This window comes from Thermoascus crustaceus, assembly GCF_041956765.1.
Source record: "Thermoascus crustaceus strain CBS 181.67 unplaced genomic scaffold VTN00scaffold_5, whole genome shotgun sequence".
Lineage (NCBI taxonomy): Eukaryota > Fungi > Ascomycota > Eurotiomycetes > Eurotiales > Thermoascaceae > Thermoascus > Thermoascus crustaceus.
In genome coordinates this window covers 610,267-626,930 of record NW_027192531.1, presented here as the reverse complement: position 1 = coordinate 626,930, position 16,664 = coordinate 610,267, and the positions used below count along the sequence as shown (strand labels likewise).

The window sequence follows — 16,664 nt, the reverse complement described above, 5'->3', positions numbered from 1 at the left end:
GATTCAATTCAATTCAATTTGTCTCGAATAATCTATCTACTCCTCCAACCCCAGCACGGACCTAACCCCCCGCAGCACATTCAACAAGAAGGTACGCCCCGTCTTCACGGACGGGAAGACGAAAAAGTAATGCGGGAAGCCGACGTAATGGTCCCGCTTGACCCTTTTGACGCCCGCGTCCCGGAGGACGCGCTCAAGGACGATGCCGTCGTCGCGGAGGATGTCTTTGTCGCACGTGGCGATGTACGTCGGGGGGGTAGGACGACAGGTGCGGCGAGAGGGTCACGAAGACGGTCGAGTCGGTGGGGTGGGCAGCGGAGCTTCCTGAATTTTTTATTTTGGACTCCTTGTAAACTCCGACTGCACATGCAATAATAACCGTGTTTATATATACCAGACATATAAAAAAATCTAGGCAACTTACCAAACGAGACATCCATACAATGGCGATCGATTACTGCAGCATTATTGGCCGCATACTCGGTGTAGGACGTATAGATGTACTTGTACTTCTCCGGCGGATTGTCCATGTGCGTGGTGATGGGATTCATGGCGACCGTGCCGTGGACGAGATGGCGCTTCCCGTTGCGGATGAGCTTGTCTGTGACCGCGAGAGCGATGCCGCCGCCGGCGGAGCCCCCGATGGTGAAGTAGGCGGCGGGGTTGCCGTTCAGTTTGGAGGCGTTGTCGTGGGCTTGTATACCTAGCTTACTTAGCATATATAAAGTTATTAACATGATGGTCATTTATTATAACAATAATGATGGCGATGAAACAAACCCAGAGAAAAGCATCATATCCATCATCGATCCCCGTCGGGAGCTTGTACTTTGGAGCCAGCCGATAGTCGACGCTAACGAGCACGCATGGCGTCTTCTCGGAGATGATGCGACAGATGGGATCCTCAAAGTCCAGATCGCCGCTGATGTAGCCTCCGCCGTGGTAGTAGAGGCCCACGGGCAGCGGCTCTTGTTCCTTCTTCTGGCTGGCAGGCGTAGGCGTATAGATCCGCACGGTCACATGGTCGTTGATCTTCTCGTCGCCTATTGATTGATATTAGATTAATTACGGAGAAAACCTAAGAGCTACAATGATAATAATGAAGGAGACCGACGAGCTTGGACCGCGTCAGATGGAGGCCCCCACTGTTCTCCCAGCATGGCACCCAGGGCGTTGTATTGCTTGACCATGTAGTCCACGTCCCCGATCAGGAGAGGACGCTGGCCCAGGGTGGTTTCGAGCTGCGTTCAATTAATTCACATAATATGTCAGGATAGCGATAATAAAGAAATAATAATAAATGAAGAGAAGATGATATCTTTTACCTCCAGCCACTCTGGATCGTATCCTTCACTCATACTTGTTGTTCACAGTTGACAAAGACTAATTAATTTGAGAGGTGCAGTACGTACACAGTACGGGGAGGGGGATTAGACAGCAACGAATCAGGCAAAATGATAATATAACTTTCCAAAGAAAAGCCTGGTTGTTCTTTTCAGGGCTGAGGGAGGGGTTGATCATATCCATTGTCGCTGGACGGTGGTTCAGCAGGTACAATGCAAAGCTACCTAGGTACCCCGCTTGGATAGTCAGTTCCCGGTTCCCGATTAGGAGACAGGGTAAGGCGGCCAACGCTCAGGAGTGGGCCAACCTAGTAGACAAGAGAAAACTGAGTGAGATTATTGTCGAATTCCCTAGACTATGATGCCCTCGAGTCACAAGGTCAGCTACTAGGTTAGGTACCAGGTACATACATACGTGTACAGTATACTAGGGCTGAGAGTCGAAACGCCTACCTACCTGTCATGGATGATTCTTAGGTACCTATTTACATGCTATCTAGGCCACCTACCATGCTCCTTTAGACTTCCTAGAAGGCCCTTTGTGTCTTAAAATTAGGTACTACTTAGGTATTCTATTATGCCACACTATTTAACGCAATGTCAAAATCTGACACCACTTTCGATACTTATAATACAGTACGTACACTGGTTCAGAGAGGATAATAAACAACAGTCTCCACGCTTACTAGCACTTACAAACTTAGAAAATATCTATCAAATAATAAACAGGCTTCATTCGACATGACTTAAACACCATTCCATTCGCTTATGGAATTGCTGACGCACTCTGACATAGGTTCCCCCGCTCACAAGTACACTCGTCGTTCAATCAATCGATTGCAAAGATGACCGAGCTTCATCGTACTCTTCTTGCTTAGACTTGTTCATCGTGCGTGTTATCGGTGAAGCTCGCCGCTCGCCCAGCTGCCTCGCTTGACAATATGATGGTAGCCTCGAAGGTGGCGGTCTGAAAGAAGGTTGCGGCATAGTTGTCACATGGACAGATGACAAAGGATCTAAAACGCACAGCTGGGGATTTTAGTTTGGGGATGCCCCCAGCCCAGTCTGAGGGAGGAGTTCATTTTTACGGAGTACTTCGTACCTGGCGGCCTGGCTGACGCCTAGAAAACTCTGGATTCTGAGCTGAATTTTAGGTGATGGCATGACCCACTTGGGAAACTGATTTATGGGACTTCTGCATTCTCGAAAGGCTCATGACCTTCTAATCCAAAGTTCATCAGGTCATTCATCACTTTGTCACTAATGATAACTCTCCGAAATAGCAGCCGGGTGGTCCTGCCCCTGCTGCACTTGCGATTACTTCAATCCGAATCCTTCGCTGTTGATAACAGCTCCCCAGAGCCTGTTCTCCAGCTTTTCCTTGGTAGTATACCGGTACAGGCCCACGATGTTGAAACATGTTCGCGCAATAGGATACCTGGGCGAGTCGCCCCCAAGACATGCAAGACGGATAATGAGATTCGTTGCTCCCATCGCCGGGATCCGATCGCTACCCGTTATGAACGAAAGAAGCTTTCTCTGGTCCCGAGTGGATGCGTTCTCAAAGAGCTCCCAAAACCACCTCACTACCGGCTCAGCCTCAGGACGAGGTGTGGACCAGTTCTCATATGTAGCAACAGCACGAAGAGACGCAACGTCCAGAGGTTCGTCAGAGCCGCGTACCAGAAGCTCGATTTCCTCCGGTCGGAAGAGTGACAATGCATTGCCGCCACAGACGGTGAAGAATCCTCGCTTGAACGGCTCAAACTGCCTAGACACGGCGGTATCCAGCATATAGTGGACGTAGAGATCAACAAACTCTCGTCGGTTGGCATTGGTCACAGCTCTCCTCTCGCCTCCAGGGCACAGAGGAACTTCAACAATTTGCCCGTAGCGGTCAACCTGGGCAACAAAATCATGACAGAAAGTCTCCTGGACGTCACCATCAAATTCAAGAAGGGCCCTGAGACCCTTAGCCAGGGCCGGCCGATATTCTGCCAGGTCATCAAGCGTTAACGTAAAGTTTGGTCGGGACGTCGATGCCGCCGGGACGCTCGACGGTGGTGCGGAAGCCAGAAGTTTCTTGAACGCAAACGGTGGCAGAGCTATGTCTAGGATGGTTGAGTTGTAGATCGCCAGGCCCAGGAGCACTCCAACCAAGAAGAACTGCTCCGACGACTCAAAGCAATAGGGGTTGAAATAACAATACTGCGAATCGTCGTCGTAGATAAAAAGCCCTAAGAGAAGAAAGAAGTGAGCTAATGCCTTCCAATTCAAGCATAGGAGCTGTTTACATACCATGATTAGGGTCAAAGACCTCTCGCACAAGCAGTAGAAACCACTCTTTACGGAGGCCTCCGGCGTCAACACCCTCTTCACCGAGGAACTCGATGCGCAGACCCTTTTTGATCTCCTCTTGGCTGGAACCGACCACTTCGCTGACACCACGAAGGCTGTCCTCAACCAGACAATCACGCCTGACTTTCAGAACCAAATATTGACTCTCCGCCTTGCGACTGAGTATGCTGTTGAAGAAGGCCTCACGGGCTTTGACCTCCATCTGTCGACGGGCATCATACTCCAGAATATGTATCTTTGCCCAAATACTAAGGAAGAAAGGATACTGGCAAAAAGAGAACTTTGCGCTCTTTGACTCCCATGCTTCGAAATCTGCCACCAAGTCGGAATAGTCGAGCAACGTGTTGTAGAACGAGCTGATGGGGATCATCTGACCATGACTAGATGAGTGGCGTTTCGTCGTCACCCCCATGTCGGGAAATCTCTGATCAGATAGGATCCCATCTCGCTTTCGGGGCACACTAGCATTGTTTGCCGCAAAGAGTAGTGACATTACTCGCGCCGCAGCCCTGATTTGCCAATCTTCGCTGTAGACAACAGGCTGACGATCACCGTCTTTTGGAGATTTAGAAGGAGTCCTTCCATTCAATGCAGCATGTAACTGAGCAGGTGTGTCTCTGGTTGTGCCCGTGAGATTTGGGATATTTGTGATCAAGCCGTTATCGTTCTTTGAGGACTCACTACGCTGGCGTCCATGCTGACGACTCAGCCGATATGTGACAAAACTGCCGACGAGGTCCACAGTCCTCTGAAACTGCCCATCCGAGAAACGTGAGAACCAGGAGACAAAGAAATGGTGACACTCGTTCGGCAGGTTCGAAATCAACCCCAGTATCCTCTTTACGATGCCAGAGTGGTGTCCTGGCCCGCTTGCCCTTTGTCCGGCGGGAACTGGTGCCTCTCGCCGGGAAGATGACTTGGCGTTGCTTGCAGTGAATGGGTTGCTGTCTTTCAATCTCGACCTATCTCTTTCATCTGCAAATGAGGAGGGCGCCGATTGCTGCCTCCGAGACGAACTTGGAGAATATAGCAAAGGATTTGCAAGCAATATTAGAAGGAATCTGGTATCCTCCGGCTTCTTCAGAGGTCGTCGTGGTCGCTTAAGGAGATTCTCCGTGGCTTTGAGAAGGGTCCTTTGAGCATGTATACGCGATTCAGTGATATCCCTCTCTATGATAGTCATTTCAGCCGAATCCCATCTCTTGCTTTTTGAAGATATCTCTTCACCGCGCATATCATCTGGCACCATCGCTAACCACTTTTCAATCCACGATTCACCTGCAACCATGATCAGTCTATACCATTCCGCGAGCTCTGCCCAATCTATTCGAGGGCTTCTTTGAGTGACCGTGGCCCTGGATGGATCGGGAGACCGGTCTCTTGCTTGCACAAAACGTGCGTCATGGCGGTGCGGTCGATCCCCTGTCCACCACGAAGAGTTTTCTCCGATGTCGCCCAAGCGTAGTGTTTTGGCATCGGGTTCAAATGTTGAAGGTGCAAGGAAAGGATTAGGAATTGTGTTCTGATCGAGGTTCCTTGGTGGCGTGCTCTCGCTGACAGCCCGAGGGCGGTATCGTGCAGCCACGAATGAGTTATTAAGGCAGTCACAGCCTTTAAATGATGATATGATATACTCCTCCAGCGGTCTAAATATGGAAGGATGGCTCTCTGACTGGCTCTTACTCTCAGCGACGTTTGGCGAATAGCCTCTTCCTCGCGACGAGCGATCTCTCTCGGGCGTGGTCGGGATATCAGAACTGGAAAGATTTCTCCTGCGAACATATCTCTTTGCTGCATCTGGGGGAGACGGTGTGAGAAGTCCGTTGTTCCCTTTCACATAGCCTCCCACAGGCTGGTTTGGCGACAAGCCGCGGCCATCGGCATTCAGAGCTTGCCTGGGGGACGATGAGAGTTTTGAGCCCGGGGATGGCGTCCGTTTAACGGGCCGTTCAACAGTGTTGGTTCTGTTCCGCTCACCGACATGAGAATCGAAGTCCTCGACGGAAAGGCCTGGAGGAGGCGGTGGCGGCGGCGGCAGAGGCTTGTTGATGCCATCGAGGCGGCTCCGGAGGTACGTTGTGATGCATCGGTCAATAATGGTCCGAGTTCGTTCGACCGATAGTGGCACAGCTATGGAACACACGTGAGATTCGAGCATAACAACGCTTATTTCACGATCCTTACCTTTTCTATGAATATCAGGCGAGCGAGGCGCCTCATACAAAGCAGGATGGCCATGACCTGTGACGTCTTTCGACTCTCGACACGGCTCCAGATCGTTAACTGTCAGGCACACTGTGCACCTGAAGACCTTGAGACCCCGTGGCCACCGCACTGTAGAATCACATGTCATGCATTTGCCAGTGAGAAAATCCTCTGTAGGAGCTCCATGCTGCGACAGCTTTCGCGGGCTGCCAGACCTCGGGTCCGGCGCATAGGTCACATCATCATCGTCATCCGATGAATCGAGAAAATCTCGCTTGGAAACCTTCTTGTCACCCTTCCTGCTGCTGCTGAAGAGAGAAGGAAAGGGGTTGCTGAGCGAGCGTGAGTGCGTACGGCGGGCAGGGGGTGTTCGGGCGGGGGTATCTAAGGGTATCAAGACCGGAACATCGTTATGAATCGCATTTCTATCTGAACCGATAGCAGCAGAGACATTTGAATGAGTAGCATTCGAGCTCGATGTCGAAGTGCTCGAATGCAGACGCGCTGACCACGACGGCATGTGGACGCATTTACTCGTACAGCAGAGGAATTGAGACGATAATCACGGCGGTAAATTTCTTCTCGAAAACGGCTGATGTGGTCTTGGACTCTTCTAATGGAGTCCCTGGGTTTATTTAAATCTTGCGATCGCGCAGAAGACAGGAATGAAAAGCTGGGTTATCTCCGCATCAGCATATGGCACTGCCTCCCACCTGCGCCTGCCAACAATGCGAACTAAGGGGGGCTGTTTGGGGGCTGGGGCGGAGAAAGAGCTGCTCCTCCGAGATATCAGCTGAGACACAGGACGCGCGACTCCTGCCACTGGAGAGCATACACAGAGATAGCTGCCCGCACATAGCAGGGCATGAGAGACTGATGATGAGAAGAATGGACACATAATGATGAGGGCGAATGCTACGCGTGCGATGCCCTACGACGATCATATCTGGGGCATCGGAGCCGGGCCTATGGCGGGCCCGGCCGGCACGGAGGCCTGGAGCTTGGGCACGCGTTCGTCGCCGCAACGGATAGCCGCCCGAGTGCCTCAGGTTGCCTATTTTCAGTCCTGCCATTCGCCAACCAGCTGCTGGCTGGCGTTCGGCGCGTACGTGTACAGCCTACAATGGGTTGCCGCTCAAACCGAAGCTCAGCGGCTAGGTTGTTGTGATGGATTCCCGGTCGATCGTGTCTCAATACCCTACACGTCAAGGCAATTTCTGGCTGTTTGAAAGCAATTGTACTTCATGAGCAAAGATAATAGCATTCCTTGCTGACATATCAGATCCGAAAGATCTTTTGCATAAAGCACATGCTGGAAAAGTTGAATGACAAAGTCGTAGATAATTTTTTTAAGACCAAGCGCCCCCACCAGGAGAGACAGGCGCCGTAGCCACAGCCCACAGAAGAAAAAAGATTCCCTAAAATTAACGGTATCTCCAGTAGCTCTGGGTGTTGTGGCGCTTCCAGGTCTTGCGTCTGCCGGCGCGGGTCTTGTTGAAGAGGTGGCCCTTGTTGATACCACGGGACTTCTTGCCGGTAGCGGTAAGGCCACGAGACTCGCGGTGCTGTTTGTGAAAAAGCACGTCAGTAATCCACGTAGGCTATAAACTCCATCCTCCCGGGAACAACGAACCTTGTGGACAGCGTTGCAGATCCAGTTGATGCGAGGGTCACGGCGGATAGCCTTGTGCTGCGGGTCGACGAGGATGACCTCGTAGTACTTGTAGGTCGAGTCCTGGTTAACCCAGTAGGAGTTCAGGACGCGCAGGTTGGCGCAGCGGCGGCCAACACGCTCCTCAGCGGTGGCTCTCAGGGAACGCTGGTACTTCAGCTGGTTGACACCCTGGTTGGTGGGCTTGCCTAAAATTTTTCTCGCATTAGCAAACGCCGTTCACGAATCGCGCCAATTCCCTAGAATATCCGCAAGAACAAAACTAGAATTCGCATCTGGTGTTCGTACCGTAGGTGGCACCCTTAGGGACGGGCCTCTTGCGGCCACCGCGTCTCACACGAGCACGGTAGATGACATAGCCCTGCTTGGCCTTGTAGCCGAGACGACGAGCCTTGTCGGGGCGCGAAGGACGGGAAGCACGGTGGATGGCATTGAGTTGACGGAGCTATATTAATGCACTCTCAGCAAAGTTCAACGAGTGTATAGCAAGACACACGAGGGTTGTGTGCCACGTCCACCCGCCGGCAGGGGAATTCGAGCCCGCCCAGCAACACCACAAAAGGCATCCTATGGCAAAGCAAACGAGCTTTCCGGCGAGTGTTCATGATGTCGGATATTCGAGGGGTCTCACCTCCCAGCATCGGACGCGCAGCAGGAAGCGGATCACGTCGGACTGCTTCTTCTTCTGAAGCTCTTCCACGTACTTGAGGGCACCCATCTGGAGCGGCTCAAGAGTCAGTTGACAGGATCAATGACCAATTTCGATTTGAATTTCGATTCCAATGCCTCCAGTGACAGAACTCGACTGGATCTGACGATGGAAAACGTACCTTGTCGGCGTGGGCTGGTTGTCGGCTGTCGTCGTTGTCGTCGCAGAAAACTGAAAGTTGCGAGATTCTCTCTTGAAGTGGTTGTGTGTGGGACGCTAAGGGTTAGGCGAGCTGCACACGACTCGCATCCCCAGCCAACCACAGCCCTGCGAGCGGGGCTTGGCGACCTCGGGAGGATATCTACACCGCAGAGTCGTACGTACTGAAGGTCTTATTACTGTCGAGTCTCATAGTGAAGGACTCTACATATGACAATAAAATCTAAAATACACAGTTACCACGTGCAGAGAAAGTGCAATGATTGTGTTCCAGTCCTCCGAAAAATAATGCACTTTTTGCCTTTTTAGGTACTCATAGTCCCTCTAGGACTTCTCATCCGGAAGGGCTTTGACAAGAGCCTTCATCGCCTTCTCAGCCCTATATGCGACCTTTCCCCATCCATAAGCCTTTCTTACACGACTATTCCCGTTCTTCTTCATGATCTCCTCGCGGCCCATCTTCAGCATCGCCTGAAGATGGACATCCTTATCAAATGCTTCTTTGATGCCGTCATCATTCTTGTTGTGGTCGTCATTATCCGCAAGAGACTTTTTAGATGCCTTCTTCTGCTGATGTCGCTTCTTTTTCTTCTCCTTCTTGTCTTTCTTCTGCTTCTCAGACCCTAAGAGCTTCTCAATCTCCGCAGCTGAAGCTTCTTTCCCCACGGTAATAATCCGACGCGCTTCTTCGTAGTCCTTCTCCATTCTGCTGGCCGGGTTCCCAGGTGCCTGTGCTCTCAGATTGGCTATGTCGGCCTGGAGTCCTTCGTACTCATCCACCAGCGCGCGTAAGTTATCGAGTAGTGTCTTGGAGAGGATATAGAGCGGATGATTGTCCGGGATCGGGTCGATCGGGAGAGGCTCAGTGGATGGTGGAGGCTTCAGACCTGTCGGAGCAAGGGCAGCAGCCATAAGTTCAGCGAACTCGGTTTCGAACTTTTCTTGCTCAGATTTCCTGTGATATGTTATATGGACTTAGAACGCGAGACCGAAAGTTAAACAACCAAGAAAACAGGAAAGGAATCTGACATTTCCTTCTCGAAATCCTCCAGCATTCCAAGCAGTCTCTTCTCCTCTTCCTTAGCCCACTTCTCGAACGCTTTCGAGGATTCGCCATTCTCCTTCTTTTTCTTTTTAACCGAACTCGTTGACTCGATGAATGACTGCAGTTCTTTGATTGCCTCCCTGTCTCAGCTTTCGTTAGAGAGATTCCTAGATCATATGATCTACACAGAGAGGAACATATCTGCAGAATCTAAGGCTCTGAGCAAATATACCGTACGTACCTCGCCTCCTCGGTTGTATCCAAGGAGCTCCCGTCAGAGCTAGAGTCCGAACCAGAATCCGAACCGTCCTCCTCCACCTCACCAATATCATCAGATGTCTGAACTTCGGAGGACGGAGGTTGAGCTTTAGCTCTCTTTGACTTTGGTTGGGATTTAGCCGCCTTCCCAGCTGTTCAAAAGAACTGCCCATTAGAGAACGATCACTTGCAGCAGCCCTGAGCTCGAGCTTACCGGCGCGCTTTCTGGCAGGACGAGGCATTATTAGACGCTGGGACGATTGGTAGTAACGTTTTCCTTGATACTAAAATGATGCAAGGTCTGAGAGTCCCTCAGGGATGGGATAGCTTCCCCTTTGGTAGCTGACTCCCCGGTCAAGTAGAGACGGTCACCTGACGACTACTTCCAAAGGCAGAAGATCGCTGCAGCAGAAGTACGGTGAAGCCATGAGCGTCATTTGAGAATTGCAATAACATGTCTCATTTCCCGGGGGCTATAAGAACTAACATCGTGATTTTCCTGTTGGGTCCATTACAGTTTGTGACAAGATTCAACCCTAGTCAAAGAGATCAGGTACTCGACAAGGTAGCTACAAAGCGCGACATACATAGCACTGAGGAAAAGCAAGAAATTACATTCGTTTCTAACTAGGAGTGGAAGAGAAAAGTTACATACAGGAGAACATAACTAAAAGCTGCAGGGGTTTATCCCGTCCGTATCAAAACTCATCTCCATAGGTCGGTCACCTTTACCCGTATTCGAGAAGAGAGACCAGAAGGTCAGATCGAAACTGAAAACCCTCTGCCTGTTCGGCCTGAAATGATGACATTTTCTCTTTGCCTCATACCATCCCCAACATGCGATCTCCCAACGGTCAGAAAAGATGTTAAAAGAAATCTTTTGAAATTTTTTGTCTGCATTTAAGCCCTTTCCAACACTGCTAGTCATGGTCTCATAAGAGCTATGCAGCTGCGAGAAACTGACCGACAAAATGTGGATACGCGGGCACATGAATATGGAAAGAATGCACAAAAAGAGAAGATGAGTGAGTCTTTTTCGGGTTCAGCCACCGAGACTGAAATCATCACAACAACAAGAGGGGAAAAACAAACTGGTCCATTAGCTCGTGAGTTGTGGTAGTCTATCAGGTATCCATGGAAAAGACTGGTCGTAGATTCGCATAATCTACTTCGCCAACAAAAGAACAGCAATCTAGCTCATCGCATGCAGAGTGCACATAAAAAATGAGGATGGGTTTTCGTTGCTAAGGTTATGATAGTAGAGATTCGTGAGCAAGCACTGAATAGGATCAAAATGGAGATAGGACGGGGCTGCTACAGTGACATGATAGCCAGCGCCCAGAATAGCACTGACGGAAGTAAAATGTTCGTGTGGAGTCCCTTCAAGAACCGAGGGACAAGCCTTGGAACCTATTGACCCAATCGCCTTGAACTGGATGGGCACGCTGCGCGCTGCTTGGACCAGCACCGCTTGCAGTTGTATAGTCGGCAACTCCAGAATCGACCACACCATAACCGTTTGACGGATATGGTGAAAAGGGGTCAATCTGCGGCTGCACAACAGGGGCAAAACCGGTCAATCCCAGTTCAGGCTGGCGGGGAGCCTGGCCGAAAGATTGGTAAGAGTCCATGTAGGCATTTCGAAGGAGACCTACTTGGTTCGCGATCGCGTCCCTATTAGTTTCCAATGGATCACGAGCGTTACCAGATGACGCCTGCGCCTGAGCGAGACCATACGTTCTATGGTCATGCTGGTGACGACGATCAGATGATGCATCCTGACCGTACCCTAGACCGAGGCCAACATTGCCTGGCGGCTGCAGGCCAGCTGTCGGCGTCGCAAAGGATGCTGGGTTGATAGCGGACATCCAAATCCTAGTCTTGTAGATTTTGAACAGGTCGGTGACCAGAGAATTGAAGTTGATATATGTATCGGCAAAGTAGTAAAACGTGAGTTTCTTCCAGTCCCTATACGCATACTTAATAATTATCCCAACAGAACGGGGAAGAAAAGTGAACCTACATCTGAAACTCAGCATCAAGAATCTCCATGTTCAGTCTGTGCTCGACGACTTTCTGCTGGCATACACGCTTGGCCTTTGCTTCATTACCTTCCTTGTCACGAAGGGTGAGAATCTCGTGGTTCTGGGCGAGCCTTTTGATCAACTTAGGTTTGATGTCAGTGACCTGTGATTCCTGCGCGCCGTGCAGACCCTGCGGCCCCATCCCCCCCACAGCGCTTCTGCCATTTACGCCAGTCAAGCCTCCGTTAGGGTTGACGACGTTCGATGCCCCGTTTTGGGCCTGTCTGGAAAATAGCATGAGCCATTTGTAGTGTTCTTCGGCGTACTGTTCCTTCAGCTCGCGCGCTTTCTGCGGTGAGACATTTGCATGCTGGATTGTTCCGAGATCCGTACCACGATCCGCTTCGACGATTACGAGGTCTCCCGGTTTCACCTGAAGGCCGGTGTCTTCTTGGATATAGAAGACATCCGCACGGTGGCATTTAAAGGTGACGATGAACAGCAGTTGGTTCTGGTGAGGGTGAGGGTGAGTCAGGTTCGATTGTTGCTGACGACCGTAGGCGGTCGGCATAGTGTATGCCTGATGGAGCGACGGGGGTATCCCGGAGGAAGGAAGGCCTTCGGCGGCACGAAGGGTATGCTCTCGACCGGAAAAGTAGGAGGCTGCGAATTCTCGGGCTCGTAAATGCTCCTGTTCCATTTCACGCTCTGCAAGGTGATGGGTCATACGAAAATGATGATACTCACGGTTATCTCCTGGGGAACTTGTCAGGGTACCCTCGGCAAAATTCGCAAATCCTTCATCTCGATCTCCCAGGCCAGATCGAGTGTTGATTCCAGAAATATTAGCGTGCGAGTCTCCAGCCGAACTGATGGATGCGTGTCGTAAAGGTATGTCCGCAAAGGAGTGTCGGCGACTCTGGGGAAGGTCTACGATGCTGCCGAACCCGAGAGAGGTCTGCCAATGAGCCCTCTTGACGTTCTCGAGGGCACGGTTCTCCAGAGAGAACGTCGACAACTGCTTCTCAAGATTAGCGTGCTCGGAGAATCTTCTCCTCGTGCTGCTTCGGATATTGTTATAACCGGGAATATCGCCTAGCTCATCCAAGTCCTCAACGGCAAGATCGGATTCTTCGGGAACACTGCCTCGGATACGATGTAAGTTATGAATGTTGCTTGCAACGGAGTATCCGCTGTTGGCAGAAGCGGAGGATACAGCACGGTCTCTCAATCGCGAATTGTCCAGTTGACCGGCTGCCTGGCGTAAAAGCGCATTTTCCCTGGAAAGCTGTTCTATGGTACGAGCTGGGTTCGGCCCCAAGTTGTAGCTGCCTTCGGAGCCGTTTGCGCTGCCCTCGTCACCATCATCTTCACGAACCCGACCTAACATGACGGGATCATGTCCCAATTCCCCGAGTAAGCTCGGTCGAGAAGAACGATGCTGCAAGGCAGAAGAATATTGGCCGCTGCTCCTGCCACGAGTGCCTGAATAAAGAGCAGCGGGTCTGTCACTCGCCAGATTGACTGACTCGGGATCCAATTGGCCCACAGAGTACGACTGAGAACGGTATGTTTTTGGTGTAGGATAGAGAGGAATGGTGAACGGGAAAGAAGAATCGCCAGAGAGAGTACGAGTAGTCGGACTGATCACCTCATCCGCAACACTATTGCTGGTGTTCGGGTGAGACAAAGTCGGAGATTGGACTATCTCTGTCAGTCGCGGAGGCGGTTCTTTCCGAGCGTCCGTATTCCAGATCCCAGTTCCCCAGGGAAAGGAGCCACTGCCAGCATGACCCCAGGAAACCGAGCCACCCAATCCAGGGCTAGTATTGGCAGCCCAGGTGCTCTGATCAGTGGCTGGAGTGGCCGGGTTGGAGCCAGCTGACGAAAAGGGGCCACCGGCAGTCAGTGAAGCCTTTCTGGGAATATTCGGAGGCACTTCGTTGAGCCATGATGTGCGTCTTCCTGCCTTTGGTGCTGGTGCACTTGATACTGCCTGGGTCTGTTGATGTTGCTCCACCTCATCGTCGGAAGACGCGAGTGCTTCTGAGTCCGGAGTAGATCGACGAATACCAGGGTGGCTCTTCTCCAGTCTAATCGATGCACTGCTGGTGGACGCAGGCGCAGCACCAGGCTTCGAAGCCTGAGTAGACTTACTAGATGGCGCTGCCATCGTGGACTTGAGATGACAAGATACCGTTATCGACCTCGTGAAAAGGATATCGACACGAATATTCAGGTGAGCCTGCTCTCTTGCAGTACCAATGGAGACACAGAACACCCAGGGATCAATCCAAACCACGAAGTTAGAGGAAAGGACGCTTGCGAAGGACGCCAATAGAATCAAGTGCGTTTAATCAACGAACGGATGCGTCCCGGCCCTACTAAAAAATAATCGTAAAGGTGCAAGTTAGCCTATGAGGAAGCGGTAACGTTGATTGAGGTTGTGATAGACATAGAACAAGGCTTATATATCCTGAAAGGGAAATATTCTCTTCAAGGCAGAAAAAGGGGATGCGATAATCTCAACTTAGTGGATCGGGAAGTCCACTGACCGCTCATGAGAACACATACCTTGACAAGTTACATATATTCAGACGAATGCTGGGAATTACCTGAGATGTGTCACAACCCAGTGAAAGTAGCCGTCCTCTTTAGTACCGTCTAGATTTCAGGCGGGGGCACGACGTCAGGTGAATGTATCGCAGACGGGAGTTCAAGTCGACACAACGTTTCCTTGAAGATCGGAGACCGATATATTAAGTAATTTCTTGGGGATTCGGAGGTAGTTTAGCAGAAAAATGAGCCTGTTTCGAGGGTTGACGAAGATCGAAGTCAGCTTAATTGATGGTGATATGCAGTGGTGATGGAGGGAAGAGTGCAGAGGATGAATAAAATAACATGAGATCCAGCGCCGAGACGCCGAGATATAACACTGTGCCGCAGCACAGTATTCAGAGCAGGCAGGTGAATAGGCTCCATGCAAGGGTGCGTGTGGAAATGTGAGAAACTGAACAGTCCTAGTGGAAAATATCCTTGGATCTCAATGTCAAGCCGATGCTCCCCAGAGAGTTCTGGCATGTAGTAGTGCAGCTGCCAAACTGTCTCTGAAAAGCTCTAAGCCTATTCAACTGGCAGTGGGCAGCCACCTGACGTGACGAACACTGTTCGTCCCGGCAGAACTTGGCTCTCAAAGCCAAATAGCTCGACGCCACGATAACGGTCAAAGACAGAGAGGTAGCTGACACTCAAGGAATAATCCAGTAAGGAAGGTATCTCAAAATATCACTTATCCACGGGAAATGACATAAAAGAGCGATAAGCCAGCAACCACATAAGCGGAGGGGCTCTTGGTAAACCAAGCTACCAAAGTTGCGTCTTCAATCCGCGTGTACACGAATTACGGTGCAACTTGAAGTAAACAGCTGGCGGGTTTGCAAAGAAAGAAGGGGAGAGAGATGGTCATTCCATACAAAGGCAAAGGAAACTGAATAGCTTACCTATTGTATGGATAGCGAATTCTAAAACCAAAGTCTTGTGAGACGGAACAGAGGTATTTAAGGAAACAAGAATGATACGGTCCGTAATCGTGATCTGCCATAATGCCCGCGTTACCAATGTCTGCACCCACGCCGAGAAGCAACACGCGGAGAGGCATTGGAACTCACCAGTCTAAAGCGATTTTTGTATTCTATCCAACAACCTTGCACTATACTCTTTATTTTCCCAGGCAGATACAATCAGACATCAAAGAAGCGACCAGGCTTCAGCTTTATGAGACAATCTTCAAACAAAGGAGCAGAGAACGACTGCGCAGAACCGATGTCGACAGTCGTGTCCCAGCTGCCCAGTCGTTTGGAGTCTTTTCTTCGATTGGATTCGGCGTTGCAAAAATATATCGGTCTATAAGGGTTTCGGATACTCGTACTCGACTCGCGAGAAGACGTTTCGACAAACTGCAGGGCACCCGGGGGGTGGGTTATGAAGCGCGACGGTGGTTGCGTGACGCGGATTGCGTTGCAAGCGGACTGGCGCCAACGAAAGCTGCGCAGCACGCTACGAGCAACACATCTTCAAATAAGTCTGACAGGAGACAACAGAGGATTAGTCGCGAACGAAGTCGATGGTGTTGGGAAATTGGTTGTTACATAAAAGGGCCTGGTGGCAGCACGCGACTTTGCGGAACGGCAGCCGGACTGATGTTGAAAGAAGCGCTCAGCCTGCCAAGCCTATGCGCCGTCTAAAAATGCGAAGAGGGGTGGTCTGGAAGATCTGGAAGAGGAGGGCAGAGCGTTGGATGCAGATCAGGAGCTCCGGGAGACGTCAGAGAACGAGGTCGTACAGATGTCCTCGAGCGGTGGGAGGAGGAGGGACAGATGAGCCACGGGTTGGAACTGGGAGAAGTGGCGCGAGGGACAACGACCTGGAGATGGAGTCGATGAGGCGAGAGACCCGTGCTCCTGGTTTATGACAAGACAAGCAGGAGCTTGCAGCGTCGTGGTCCAGCGGGTCATGGTAAGGTCGAAGATCCTCCGGGGATGTGACTGGCCCTTCTTTGGCTTCAGCGCTCGGCAAGCCCAACGAGCCCAGTCGTCCATGGGCAGCCCTTTTTGGGTCTGGTACAGCTTGCTCCAGGGATCCTACGCCATGCTGAAAATGCGGAGAGGTCTCTTCGCCCGACCAACCGTCTCCCGCGATGCCTTAAGGGAATCGTCTTAGATGCTGCTGTTAAGGAAATAGTACCGATCCAGGACCGCGATATGCCTAAGTCTTGCATCTCTGCACCACAGACGATCCGTTGCCTTGCGGGGTGCCTTGAGCTGCTTACTACAGTACAGAGCTACGGAGCACCGAGTACATCATCTGTGGTACAGAAGCAGAAGCTCGAGGA

General features: G+C 51.1%; 6 protein-coding genes across 6 annotated transcripts; all 6 read right to left on the bottom strand.

Annotated features, from left to right (window-relative positions):
• Positions 1–36: 36 nt before the first annotated feature.
• VTN00DRAFT_7801 (uncharacterized protein) lies at positions 37–1,358 on the bottom strand (the record flags this gene model as incomplete). The annotated part of the gene is made up of 5 exons (XM_069434585.1): positions 37–224; positions 425–707; positions 781–1,043; positions 1,115–1,241; positions 1,326–1,358. 5 exons carry the CDS (start codon positions 1,356–1,358, stop codon positions 37–39), a joined length of 894 nt encoding a protein of 297 aa, XP_069286067.1.
• Positions 1,359–2,660: 1,302 nt separating this feature from the next.
• VTN00DRAFT_7800 (uncharacterized protein) lies at positions 2,661–6,426 on the bottom strand (the record flags this gene model as incomplete). Its single annotated transcript, XM_069434584.1, has 3 exons — positions 2,661–3,580; positions 3,642–5,831; positions 5,886–6,426. The coding sequence occupies 3 exons, from the start codon at positions 6,424–6,426 to the stop codon at positions 2,661–2,663; spliced, it is 3,651 nt and encodes a 1,216-aa protein (XP_069286066.1).
• A 904-nt stretch (positions 6,427–7,330) lies between these two features.
• VTN00DRAFT_7799 (60S ribosomal protein eL15) lies at positions 7,331–8,296 on the bottom strand (the record flags this gene model as incomplete). The annotated part of the gene is made up of 4 exons (XM_069434581.1): positions 7,331–7,471; positions 7,540–7,766; positions 7,867–8,023; positions 8,210–8,296. The coding sequence occupies 4 exons, from the start codon at positions 8,294–8,296 to the stop codon at positions 7,331–7,333; spliced, it is 612 nt and encodes a 203-aa protein (XP_069286065.1).
• A 474-nt stretch (positions 8,297–8,770) lies between these two features.
• Positions 8,771–9,991, bottom strand: VTN00DRAFT_7798 (uncharacterized protein; the record flags this gene model as incomplete). The annotated part of the gene is made up of 4 exons (XM_069434580.1): positions 8,771–9,401; positions 9,476–9,631; positions 9,733–9,901; positions 9,964–9,991. 4 exons carry the CDS (start codon positions 9,989–9,991, stop codon positions 8,771–8,773), a joined length of 984 nt encoding a protein of 327 aa, XP_069286064.1.
• A 1,140-nt stretch (positions 9,992–11,131) lies between these two features.
• VTN00DRAFT_7797 (uncharacterized protein) lies at positions 11,132–13,946 on the bottom strand (the record flags this gene model as incomplete). Its single annotated transcript, XM_069434579.1, has 3 exons — positions 11,132–11,717; positions 11,773–12,436; positions 12,521–13,946. The coding sequence occupies 3 exons, from the start codon at positions 13,944–13,946 to the stop codon at positions 11,132–11,134; spliced, it is 2,676 nt and encodes an 891-aa protein (XP_069286063.1).
• A 617-nt stretch (positions 13,947–14,563) lies between these two features.
• VTN00DRAFT_7796 (uncharacterized protein) lies at positions 14,564–16,371 on the bottom strand (the record flags this gene model as incomplete). The annotated part of the gene is made up of 6 exons (XM_069434578.1): positions 14,564–14,580; positions 15,274–15,367; positions 15,442–15,464; positions 15,803–15,856; positions 15,922–15,969; positions 16,116–16,371. The coding sequence occupies 6 exons, from the start codon at positions 16,369–16,371 to the stop codon at positions 14,564–14,566; spliced, it is 492 nt and encodes a 163-aa protein (XP_069286062.1).
• Positions 16,372–16,664: the final 293 nt, after the last annotated feature.